The sequence below is a fragment of the Triturus cristatus genome, chromosome 4_2 (genome assembly GCF_964204655.1).
Source record: "Triturus cristatus chromosome 4_2, aTriCri1.1, whole genome shotgun sequence".
Classification (NCBI taxonomy): domain Eukaryota; kingdom Metazoa; phylum Chordata; class Amphibia; order Caudata; family Salamandridae; genus Triturus; species Triturus cristatus.
The window spans coordinates 340,638,461-340,651,117 of NC_140586.1; the positions used below are offsets into that span (position 1 = coordinate 340,638,461).

At 42.5% G+C, this 12,657-nt stretch overlaps 1 protein-coding gene across 4 annotated transcripts in view; it reads right to left on the minus strand.

The window, feature by feature from the left end:
• The window catches only part of LOC146833840 (vitrin-like), a 197,398-nt gene that overhangs the window by 55,693 nt on the left and 129,048 nt on the right, over nucleotides 1-12,657 (minus strand). Inside the window, exon 1 of one of the 4 annotated variants that reach the window (XM_085601738.1) lies at nucleotides 11,514-12,134. The exons of the other annotated variants lie outside the window; for them this stretch is intronic. Coding sequence (XP_085457864.1) covers nucleotides 11,514-11,572 — 59 coding nt within the window. The 5' untranslated portion in view covers nucleotides 11,573-12,134. Of the gene's footprint in view, nucleotides 1-11,513; nucleotides 12,135-12,657 lie in introns of those variants that run through there. 4 annotated transcript variants of the gene reach the window in all.

The window sequence follows — 12,657 nt, forward strand, 5'->3', positions numbered from 1 at the left end:
CTAAATTTACTGTGTGAATACCTGGCTATAACAGCATTCATGGGGAGATTGAAATCACCCTGAAAACTATGTTTGTGATAGGGAAAAGTTGGCAGTTTTTTTTTCAAGATGTGCCAGAAATCAGGGATAATGCAGTTGGTTGAGAATCTAATAACAGTGTATTGCCTGAAACGTCTTTACTTAGTTTTGTTATTTTCATCTGCCCTTTCAATTCTGATTCAGACATGATTGCCGCTAGTTTGGAGTCCTTATACATCAAGGTGATCAGGACCCAAGAAATTATTCCAAGGGTTAGCTGTCTGACCTCCTGTTTGAGCTACAAAGGCACAACAAGCTTCTAGAGGACTTTTCTTACAACCGGCCGGATGACTAGTTCCAACTGGACGTGTCTTAGACCCTGCTGCTGGCCTAAGCTGAAGGGATTCTTTACCTCCAAATGCTGGACTCTTGGCTGGTGTCAAAGTGTACTCCTAATGTTTCCTAAAATCTGGGACATAAAAACCTTTTGGCAACTTTTTGCTCAGAAAACCGACTGGGATCCAGGACCAACCGGCCAAGCCAATCAGAGGAAGATGCACCATCGCTGGGCCAAAGATCCCAGTTGCTCCAGCTGCATTCCTCTCTGGAGTAGCAAATCTAATCTACAGGACTTGATGGGCAAGTTGTTCGGCCTTGTGGAGCTCTCTTTGGTTCTTGCCCTGCCCTGCTGGAAGAATCCAACCTCCCAAAAAGTCATTGGGGCCCTGATTGGGGAGAGGGAAGCCATCGCAGTGCCAATGGAGTTCCCTCCCTGTAAAGACTATGGTGCGTCCACCCAATTTAAATTCGGATGAACCATAGCTTGATTATGACTCCAACAGGGTCAAACATCTCCTATGGGCTGATGGAGTAAGTGCCATCAGAGATTTGGCTATATCCACCCATCTAATTTATATAGGCGGAGATATAGCAGTTTTTAAATATCCGTCACCACCAGGAAAACTTGGCAGTAAGAGGCACTGAAAAGTGCTCAATGCCTTGTCACCACGTGAGGAAACTCCTATGGAGCAGGGGGGGTGCAGTGTTTTCTTGGGATGTCATGTTTGATGGAACCATCCAGCAGAGATGCAATGCACCGGCGACGGTCCCTATCAATGATTGAAATGTCCGCTGGGCTAGAGGACATTTCATAATTTGGCAGGTGGTGTCTACATCAGGATGTAGTAATTTACTTCATTGCCCTGGTGGAGGAAGGGCCAATTATAAATCAGGTCCTAAGTCCTAAGGTAGAAATCTGAACGGGTGTAGCCGTCAAAAGTATCCAGCCAGCCAGGGATCTTCCTTGGGTGCAAAATTCAATTTTCTCAAGCTCAGAGCTTTCCTGCCAAAGTCAACTGGTGTCTCACGCATGATAATCACACTTTAAATGACCTGCACATGTATACTGCCAGTGTTCGTTTTTTTTTATAAGGCCGCTGTGACACAGCAAGTGTAAGGAGTATTTGGTTGGTTGCACGATAACATGTGCCCATGTGTGTGTCTACTTGTGAGGGCTGAACCTGGGAGACTAACATGGTGTGCAGCCCAGTAGTTGCACATGGGTAGTCTGGTGCAGAGGGGACTCTGCAAGGTTAGATGTGACATGGGGTGGGTCTTATAATATTAGTCTTATAATATTAGTGTACGCTCATAGGTAACGTCAGTATGGTTTACTGTTTTGACTGCAATAACACTCTTTTGTACATGTAGGGGAAAATCTGCCTTAGAGTGCAGTTGTGCTTCCCTTTGCCCTAGAAAGTTCAATAAAGTATTAAACTGGGATGAACCATGTGCACCCAGTTTGTCTGTGCAAGTCCCAAGAGTCTACATGTACACTTTATGAGTCGTCCAGAATTTTCATCTTTCTCTGGCTCAGCTTAGGAATAGGCATGGGTGGAGTTCACATATTTACGCTACACAGAACTCTGCAAAGTGACCAAAAGACTCTCCCACACTATGTGGAGTTCCGCAAGCGGCGGAGTGCATTAGGTAGTGAAGTTTGTGCTGATTTTTCGCACTAGGTGGTGGTTGTCCCACACTAGGAAATCAGTGCAAACGGCCCATGTACAGCGCAATAGGGCGCTGCTTCTGTCTGCAGCTCGAGTAGATGTTCTTCCTCAACACAAATGGAATGTTTCTCAATGAGAGCGGAAGCAGCCATACGCGCCCGCCCGCATTGAGAGTAAGAATTTCCCCACACGTGCTCGCCAGCTTACTATTGCCGAGCTACAAAAAAACTAAGCTCCACACTTTTCAAATTTCTGCGTGCTGTGCGATGCAGGAAAAACTCCGCAAGTGGAGCATAACTTCACGCCCAGGCCTGCTTAGGATCAGAGTCTAGGCCTTTTGTCACCCAAGCCAAGCTAATTACACCACTGTCTGACAGAGATAATGAAGGCCTCCCCACAAAAATAGCAATTAACAGTTCTTTATTCAGCTCCAGAAGAGGAAGGGGTGGTAAAGAAATGTTTTATCCATGAATTAGCTGTCACACTGTACTATAGTTGGGACAGCTCAGACCCACTGAACAGAGGAGGAAGCTCAGCCCTTTGGAGAATGACACAGGAGGTTGCTCTTCTTTGAAGTTTTGATGAAAAAGTCCCAACAGGGATGTCTGCTAGGGGTGGAGCTAAGGGCCCCAGAAGAGATGTGAACAGGACACTCTTGATAGCGCCATCTTGAATTGTCCAAGCATGCTGTGCAGGAGGTTGGCTCAGGGGTTAAAGGGTGATGTGGTACCCTAGGATTGGGCAGGGGTTCCTGGCTTCTAGAACTTTCCACCTCCATTTATAAACTGTTACACAAGGGAGAGATTGCTGTTGTTGGACTTGGATCCTAAAGCTGGAATGCGACAACAGCAACACAATGGAGAGCTGGAAGATCAAGCCCCCTGATGAACTAGGGACACTGCCCACAGATGAAACCAGGAACAGTAGGTCTTTCCAGGGCCAGTAAGACGGGCCCTCTTGCATCTCCTGAGGACCAGTTAGGGGAAGAATTGGACACCACTGCCCACCAAAATGCTCTGCAAGATGGTCATGAGACCATGGAGTCTGAGTAAGGCACAGCAGAGGAGAAGGCTGGTGCAAGGTGCCAGTGAAACTAGCTCAATGCAGAGTGCACCATGTTTTAGGCCAGGAGGCATGATGCTGGTGGCTAGAGCTCGCCTCCAGGAGTAAAATGAGCTCAAGATAATCAAACTTGGTCCATTGGAGCCTAAGTTATGAGTAGTCAAGTATATGACCATTGACACCCAGATAAGAAATGAAGCACATGGAGCTCTACTGTATTTTCTTCAAATACTCTAGGGTGGGTCAGACCTTGGTGGTCGGCCAAAGCTCAGCAATTTTTAATGAGCCTGGGAGGGGCGTGCATTGGGCCCCTTGCCCAGAGCTCTTGGAGGCCAGGGGACCCCATTCCATGAGCCCGTACATACAAAAATGGGCATTGGACAACATCACTTGGGCCCCGAAAATGAAAGGAGGGGGAGAACCATCACACCCCTACAGAAAGAGGACGCGGCCTGGGACCCCGCCTCTGGGTCTCTGATGTAGAAGAAAGCATGAGGAGCACTGTCACACTCTCCCTAACGGCAGTGGGCTCGCTGCCGCTCACAGTGCCTGTGTGTGAGTGGAGTGGATCAGCCACCCCACAAAAATCATTCTGCCCACATAGAGGGACAGAGTAGAAGCAAGCTACCTACTCTTTCACGGACAGAGAAGGACATTAGTCTAGCGGGGATAGGGAAGGGGCAGCCAGGGATGGGCTTCCTGAGCTTCCCCCGAAGACAAGACAAGATACAGGCAAAACTTTCAACAACAAAAAAAAGGAGGCACTTAGCGCAAGGCAACTCCACAAAAAGAAACCTGCTCTTCCTAACCCGGCATGAGAGCCACTCATAAAATATTCTATACTCTTCAGCTGAAGCGTCCCGTAATGCTCCGGGGGTATTTGCATATGTTTGTCTTAATGTGCCGACCCTAGGAGGATAGGGGAACCACCAACACTATTGAGAAGGGGCTTGGGGGCTGCAGTAGTGGCCTTATCTTAACTTTTTGGAAAATTACCCTATGTTCCAGGGGTCATAAAATCTTTGACCCCAGACGTTTGCAAACTATTGAAAAGATTTCTAAAGCTGGAGTTTTTGCTCTTTAGCTGGGAATGCAGTACTCTATATGGGTTGTTTTTTTGGTTTCACTTTGCTAGGTCTGAGTGTGTATACAAAAGGAAGACAAACACGTTACTTTCATTTAAAGTACTTTGCTGATAGTATAATGTTGACAATGATTTATGATCAATGTTGAATAGCTTTATTGACCTTAGTAATTGCATTTACATACTGTTTCTGATTACAGTGAAATGATGGTGGTTTTAACATGTGGATTGTTTGTCATTTAATGTGGTGAACCTTTGACAGTGCCAGTAGGTTTGCTGTATATGTGTTTTGCGATTACCCCTAACAAAGCTAAAGGGCCTGGTTTGTTTAAAGTGATACTTCCCCCCCTATTATGGTGTTTTATCTGGTATAAGTGGGGTGGGAGGCACCGTGATTTTTGGGGGTCATGACCCTTTTAGAAGTCAAATCTGATTTCAGAAGTGTCATCAAGATATTTTTATTCTGCCTGATGTTTATATGTGTAATTGAATGTGTTGTATCTAGTAGTGTATGCAATAAATGTACATTTCCTTTTTCAAAGAATTAGCACTGACTGAACGATCATTTATTGAGTGTTATAATTGCGTGCCAGCGAATAGTGATTACTAGCCAAAACCACCTCCCCTGAGTAGGCCTTGTACTGCTCTGCTTCGCAATCCTGACAGAGTCAAGCACTACAACGGCGTGATTGGTTCATAGTAAGGGCAAATTGTGGACCTATTACATGTGCAGACCTCACATTCTGCACAACTAATATTCCAATTTCATACAAATACTGTTTGAGCACTTCATAAGTACTTTACACATTGCCTATAAGTTAACCAGCCTTCTTTGTGCCTAGCTACCAGAGGGCTAAGCACAGGTTTACTTAGTGACTTTTGGGGTTCACCCTGGCAAGGATTGTGATTATTATTAGAGGAGGGTTCCCACCCAACTCAACTGATACTCCTATACCCTAGAATACAGCAGTATTCTGAAATTTCCATCTTTTATAGTGAGTATTTCATCCCCTTTGCATGGAGAGAGAGTGGTTTAAGGTGTTTCATACATGGGTTGTTATGATAGATGGATTGGTGGGTGGAAAGTGAATGTGTTAGTTGTGAAAATGGACTGAAACCTTACTTATTGTGAGGCCTCTTTTTTCCTGGTAGTTTGATTCATGTTAGCATATGTGGAGAGAGGTATTTACAAACCTAATCATCTGGTTTGTACTGTAATGGTATATAAGAGGTTCAGTGGACATTACATATCTAAATTATGAAGATAATGGAAAGGAAGACTAAGGCAAGCAAAGCAAGTTAAACAGACAAATCCTGAATACCACCTCGCACCCAAAACCTCCCCAAAAGTCCTGAGACGTCTGTGATTGCTGTAGACCATCCTGTCGCATTCTGAAGCAGTAACAAGTTTTAAACTTGGGAAAACTGTATTCCTCTAATAGTACAAAGAAAAACTGTCTACTGCATATAGCATTAACTTAATTAACAGCATTAACTGAAGAATATGATAGAGCTTTAATAGTCTATTGAGTCTAGTGCTTGGTTTACAGAGCTAATAAAGATAAATAGTTCTGAGACAAGATAGGTTAGTATAAAAGCACTGAATAACTTGCATGCACATATAACTATAGTAGTAAGTGCAAAAGCATATTTTGACTTGATGGAACATCAGACATCAAGAGATAATGTCCTCCTATATATATATATATATATATATATTCACTGAAAAAACCATAGGTTTCACACACGTTATAGTTAGGAATTAGCATTTAAAAAACCTTGCAAATTCACTGAAAAAACCATAGGTTTCACACATGTTATAGTTAGCTGTACATTTCACTCGTAAAAAACCAATGAAATTCCACGTTATAGTTAGATCAGGTAACTATAACTTGCGCGACCGCAATCCACTGCTGATGACGTCACATATTACATCACTCATGACATGGTCAGTGACATCACTCATCACATCAATGATGACATCTCAAATGACACATTGTGGATTGCGGTCGCGATTGAGTGTGTGGCTTCAGTTGTCCATTTGTGCCTCCAAGATATTGAAAATGAATGTCTTGAAATCAGATGTCTTTTTAAATATCTAATGTTAACCCTTGACTGATGTCTTGATGCGTGATGGGCTCGCAACAAAGAAGGCGATATTTCTGAATTTTAGTTTACTGTTCAGTGCTAGAAATCCCTCGAGAATCATGACAGTTTTGTGGGTAGTCTTGAGTTATTCTTGCATTGGAATAGTTCCATGTGACTTTCTTGACGTTCCTCTAATTTGATGGGAGTTTGACACCGCTGATTATTCACAAAGGCATATATACACATGTATATGTATTCATGTGCAAATCTACTACTGCACTTAGAATGTAACTTTACGCTTTTTGCTGTTAACCATTTTGGAGTATAAAATTAACCCTTGGGGCAGGCTTATATGGCTCCATCCTTGAATGGAGCCTCCTAACCTGGATTTACAAGTGTAAATTTACAACTTGTAACTTTTCACACTTAGGTGGAGATCTCGGTGACTATGGTGGCGACCTGGATATTGGAAAATTTAGGGAAACTCTTTAAAACGTATTCATTATAAAAAAAATATATATCTTAATATAAAATATGATTGTGAAATATTATATATATTTATTTTAGGCCTAGAATTAATAAAATGTAATGTTCCAGCGCATTAACTGAAATGTGTATTAAATGATAATTAATTAAATATATTCATCTATTCAATACTATTTCTTAATTTTTTATTTAAAGGGAAACCGACATAAAGCAAGATTTTTTGTTTTATTTAACATGCCTACAAATGTATTAAAAGTTATATATAGAATCAATTACCATTTTTTTTTAGCAGATGATTAATTTTAATATTAAAACAAGTTTATTATGATATGTTATATATGTATTATTTATATGCATATACACATTGAGGAATTAAACAAAAAAATTATATTTATTCTAAAATTCAATATTATTCTATTTTTTAACATTATTTCCAACGTGGTGTTATTTTAAGTCCCTGCTTTCATTGTTTTCTTTGGCAGGGTGTTGCAATACCTATGAGTGATGCTCAACTCACTCCAAGGGTGGACTGGAGTACATTTGCGACAGTTTTAAGACCTTTTTGACTATAGTAACTTTTGTTTGTGAATAGCAATAAACTTATTTCTATTTTGGCTTGATATTTGTATCTGCATGTTCCTCTCTAAACCTCTCCTTATTGCACCTTACGCTCCTCCCATTTAAGTGTAAGTGTTCCCCATTTTCGAGACACTACCCCCAGTTCCTCCAACGTATACTACTAAAACATAGACCTACATGTGTGGAGATCTACGCACACGCAGTGGAGATCTCCATACAGAAACGATAGAGGAGGTAGAGGTCTCAGCGTGTAGGTTAGAGAATAGCATTTTGTTTTACATGATAAGCACTACTACTTCACATTCTATAAAATGCAAAATTAATTCTCACAGACTTTGTTATCCATGTTTCCACTAAACCCATGCAGGATGTGGAGTCTCTTTTGGCATCTTCAGGTAGTCCAAAATACAGTGTTTTCTTCACTTGTTGTGTCTTCCAGTTTGCAAGTCTTCCTCAGGACGGCTAGAATTCTTGATTTTGGTTAATTACTATGTGCTTCAAGTAGCAATGGAGAGTCTCGCAAGTTAGTCTGGGTTCAAGTTCATAAACACTGCTGGTTAGCTCTCTAAAGTAATTTCCAATGCCACTCATCTCTGCCTGCAGAATGACTGTGGTAGGTTTAATGCGTTGCAATTCCATTTGTAATTGGAGAATTGCTTCTCTCTTTGATATGGGAGCCTGGAACAGAAGATTCACCCTTTGGTGACTTAAGACCAGTTTTGGGTTATTTTTCTCTCACTCTAGCCATGATACAACCTTGTAATGAGATGTGATGATATGGGGTAGCAACTTAAAGAAATAGAGCACAGTAGCATGTAGTTGTGTTACACATCAGTTTGCGAACAAACAAGAGCCAAACTGCTTGACACAGAACACTGGTTAATAAGGCCTGTGCCTGTGGTTTTAATTATGAATTATTCTCCCAGGCGGCTCAAATATTCTACTTTCTACTTCGTTGCATTCTGTTTAGAGCCACATTGTGATTGAATGTAACAGCAAATTGGGTGTATGCTGCAGGATGGTGCTGTTTGATGTTTATACTAGCTGCAAGGCTTATAATAGGTGCAAAGTTCCATCAAAATTCCAACAGATTTGAGCACATCAAATGCATTGCGCTGTTTTAAGTTGCCCAGGCTTGTAGCCAGGGATTTTTTTTTTTTTTTGGGTTGGATTTGTCCCAGTAATGGCATGAAGGGAATGGCATGGTCCATGTGCGCAAGGTAGTGAATGAGTGGTAAACAAACAAGGAAGTAGGACTGTAGAAGCTGGAACGCTGTATCTCATCAAGGTCCCAGGGAGAATACCCTGGTGTATAAAACTGCCCTCACACACAGCAAGCTGTGTCATGCTTCATCATAGGGCTGCTAACACACCTCCCCACTCGCCAACGCTGGAGGTGGAATAATAGGGAGGGGGAAGACAATACAACACATAAAGAAAATGCGAAATAAAAGTGCAGAAAAAGTGATATAAAACCGGTCCAAAGGATGTCCTCAATCCAACTTTAATTATGGACTCCCTTGCCCAGAATTAAAACAAAAAGGGCCACGCATATGACCAGTGGATGAAGGTATGATGAATTATCATGAATCACTTACCCCTCCACTCTGCAAGGAAATGTCGACATGTTTAAGCCGAAACAAAGAAATCAATTGATCATTACCCCGGCTTTCCTCAGGACTTCACATAAAAGAAAAATTCCCAAGAGAAATGACCCTACCTCCTCAGTCCATGAGCAGGGAATAAACACCCCTCCCGTCGCCGTGTAGGTCATGAATGAGTAGTACCACAATATCATGGCCTAAGTATAATTTGCTAAAGATTATATCACACCATTGAAGTTAACAAGCGTTGACAAAACCAATGGGTCTGGTGTTGGATCCCAGCCAAGGGCTGTTTTGTTTTGCAAAATGGTATTAGCAAGGAGCTATCAGGGCCTCACAAATACATTGAAAAAAATTGACCTAAAAGAAAGGAAAATGTGTTCTCAAAAAGCATACATTGTCATAGTAGTCCCTGCAGTAAGGAGAACGAATTGCTGTGCATTTGTGCTCCTTTTAAAAGAGGAGAATGCCATTACTCATAGTGAAGTCAGCCAATGCAAAACTGGGCAGCCCCCAAGCCCTATGCCCTCTGCTGTAGTGAGTAAGAGAACAAGCATTTGCAATGCAATAGGTCTCGCATGTGCGAGAGTTTAAGCTATTGGAATTGTAAATGACAATGCCTTTTATTTATGTGTTGGTTTTTAGAACATAAATAAAAGGCATTGCCATTTACTATGTCAATAGCTTAAACTGTCGCTAATGTGAGACCTATTGCATTGCAAATGCTTGGTATGCAGGCATGCAGTTAGTGGTTATACATTTTAACAAGGGTGTACTGTCCCACGTGGTCGCTTGGCATGACAAAAAAGCTTACTGAAAATAAAATTGGCACCGTTGTTGAGTTTAAAAATACAAACTAGAATTACATAATGGTCTAAGGCCATTGTCGTCTCTCTGGAGGCAGGTACCAGTTGACCAGCCAAATGTGGCATGTGAAGGTTGTTGGCTTCACAGGGAGACGTGCTGTGCCAGTGTTAATGACAAACAAATTAACTAACTCAAGTGACTGACAACTGCTTCTCCGGCACTCCAAACGGCTTATGATTGAAGTGTCAGTAATGTGATGATGGCTAGCCACAGAAACAAAAGCAGTTAACCCAGAGGTGCCAGTAGCTCGTGAACCCCGCCCCACCCCTTCCTTGGGCCCAGGGTGCTCATGCCCACATTTACAGTCCCCTCTGCTAACTGAGGCTATAGACCCCACTAAAGATCAGTCTGGGTGGATGCTACTGCCTGTGACCATCAGCTGTAAAGGCAATGGGTTTCCGGTCTGCTTTAAATACTGTGGAAGGGGTGTGTAGGCATGGCCCCTAGGGAAATTACCTTTATAGATGCTCCTTCTTGGCACCTGAAGATTCTGGTTCATAGATGGTAATCAACCGGGCCTTCTGTAAAGAAGCCTAATGTCCAAAGCCACCTATTATCCACCACACCCATCCCTAGTGCCTATCATGTCTGTCTACAGCCTGGTAATAACAAATACTGAGAAAGGGGTGTCCCTGCATTTCTGTGAAGCTGAGCAAGAAATACTAGGAGCAAGAAGAGTCCTCCTTTGGATTTATTTGAAGAAAAAAATGAAAATGTACTTAAACCTATCTCACCAAGTTCAGCAGGAGAATAGCAAATGAATCAATACCAACAAGGCTGGCCTACTTTAGATGAATAGTTGGCTGCATAAACTGTCAGCAGACAAGCAAGTACGCATAAACACACGGACACAGCAAATAGAGGCAAAAACACATAACCGGCCCTAGGCACTAAACAGCAGAGATTTCCCTCATGGGGTCTTTTAAATTGATTATAAGCTAAAACCTATCATGACAAAGCAGTATTCAGTTAATGTAGATATTGTAGGTGTCATCTAGAATGAGAGGTGAGGTAAGAACATAGGTGACTAAGTTATATGGAGAGCAGAATACCTGCTGGTGTATGAGTGAACGTAGCATATGTGAATTATAATGTGGGCCATGCGACTGATGTTGTAAGTGAGAAGAGTAAATGCCTGTTGGTGACTGATTGCTGGATAATTATGGGTGCTGACATTGGTGAGTGGTGTTGATGAGTTCTTTTGAGAAAAGCCGAGTGATTGGGAATGGCTTTTCTGTGCTGCGAGTGGTTGATGGTAAAAAGGTGAGAAGGCCAGTAGATGAATGAGGTAGGCTGCATGTATAAGAATGATGTTGCAGGTGATTTGTAAGTGACTAAAGGTGAGTGAACAGTGAGCAAGTGGTATTGTGTGGCACTGTGAGCAGATGATCAATTCAAGTAGGAGGGTGAGTGGGAGGTATGGTATGGCAGTATGTGGTGTTATTAATCAAGAAATATTGAGGTAGTGGTCTGCCCATAAACATGAGTTTGAGTGTTTTTTGTGGTTGGTGAACTAGGGACACCAACGTGCACATGTGTATCTCGTCTACCTCAAAATTAAACTGTCACCTGTTAGTCATACATCATAGTTTGAGTATTCAATGCTAACTGAAGGCTCCCAGCTCCCAATCTGATATCATAGATCCCTGGTGCCTTCCCTACGGGCACTGCTTCTGCTTTTCTCACAAGGAGTACGGAAAAAGATCCGGGGAGTACCTTTGTGTTCTGCAAAGTGAACCCGCACCTCTCTGGGGCGGGAGCCTGTGATCTGACATTCGCCACCGTCGGACTTCTTCTGCCTCTGGAAGTAGCACAGGAGCCTTCTTTTAGTACCTTGGTACAGCCCTGGGAGCCCTAGGCCCCCCGCATCAGGACGGGGTACGGTAAGCTTTGTCTCCCATGTCCATGTTATCGATACCACTCCCCGGCTCGGAATGACGTGGGGACCGTACAGGGCTCTTCAACCAGATAAATCAGAACGGTGGGCCTTTTGCTTTCAATTATGTTTGTAAGAAGGTCACGTTGTCTGTTTAGAAAGCGCTGAGGGAGTGTTATTGAGGGTTGTTGCTGTATCTCGGCTTCGGCCACAGAAGCCCACCCCAAAAAGGAGGAATAAAAACTGATGTATTCCACAAACTGCACTATATTCGCGGTAAAAGCCAGCATTGGAAATAAAGCGTTGTGTGCAACAAAACTAGGACAAACCAAAAAATATTTACAATGCTATAGGTCTCATATTTAAATGCGAGACCTTTGGCATTGTAAACAAACTGCGGCCATTGTCGTGGCTGCTTCGAAGGTGAAAGCGGGCATGGCCGCTGAATGGAAGCGAAGCACACAGTCCTGCCTACCCTAGGAAAAACTCAAAAAATGAAATAGTACGCGTGCGTGTAACAACCAACTAAAGGGGCCAGTAGCCATGGGAGGATACAAACGACGACATGGCTATACTAAGGCGGGGCAAAAAAGCCTCATGATGAATCAGAAGACAGCATTTAGGAAGGACGAACACACAAGCAAATAAGGGCGGGGGAGTGGGCAGTCTTTCTTTCCGTACTGAACTACCAAAGCTCTTCGTAGAGCAGCGCTTGCGCGCTGACTCACGCTTCACCTAAAAATATGAATGACAGAACAATAGAGGAATGGTTATGGATGGCTAACCCCACACCTTTTTAATAGAAAATCTACATACAATCGATCATACCTTTGTAAAATGTATTTAGGCCACTGTATTCACTTTTGGAATAAATATTCAGACATGCAACTGTAGTGAGATCTACCTCGTTACAAAATTCTGCAATATCAGTGAGAGGCCCAAGAACTCAAGCATTTTAATTTGCATTGTTAGATCATGGTACTA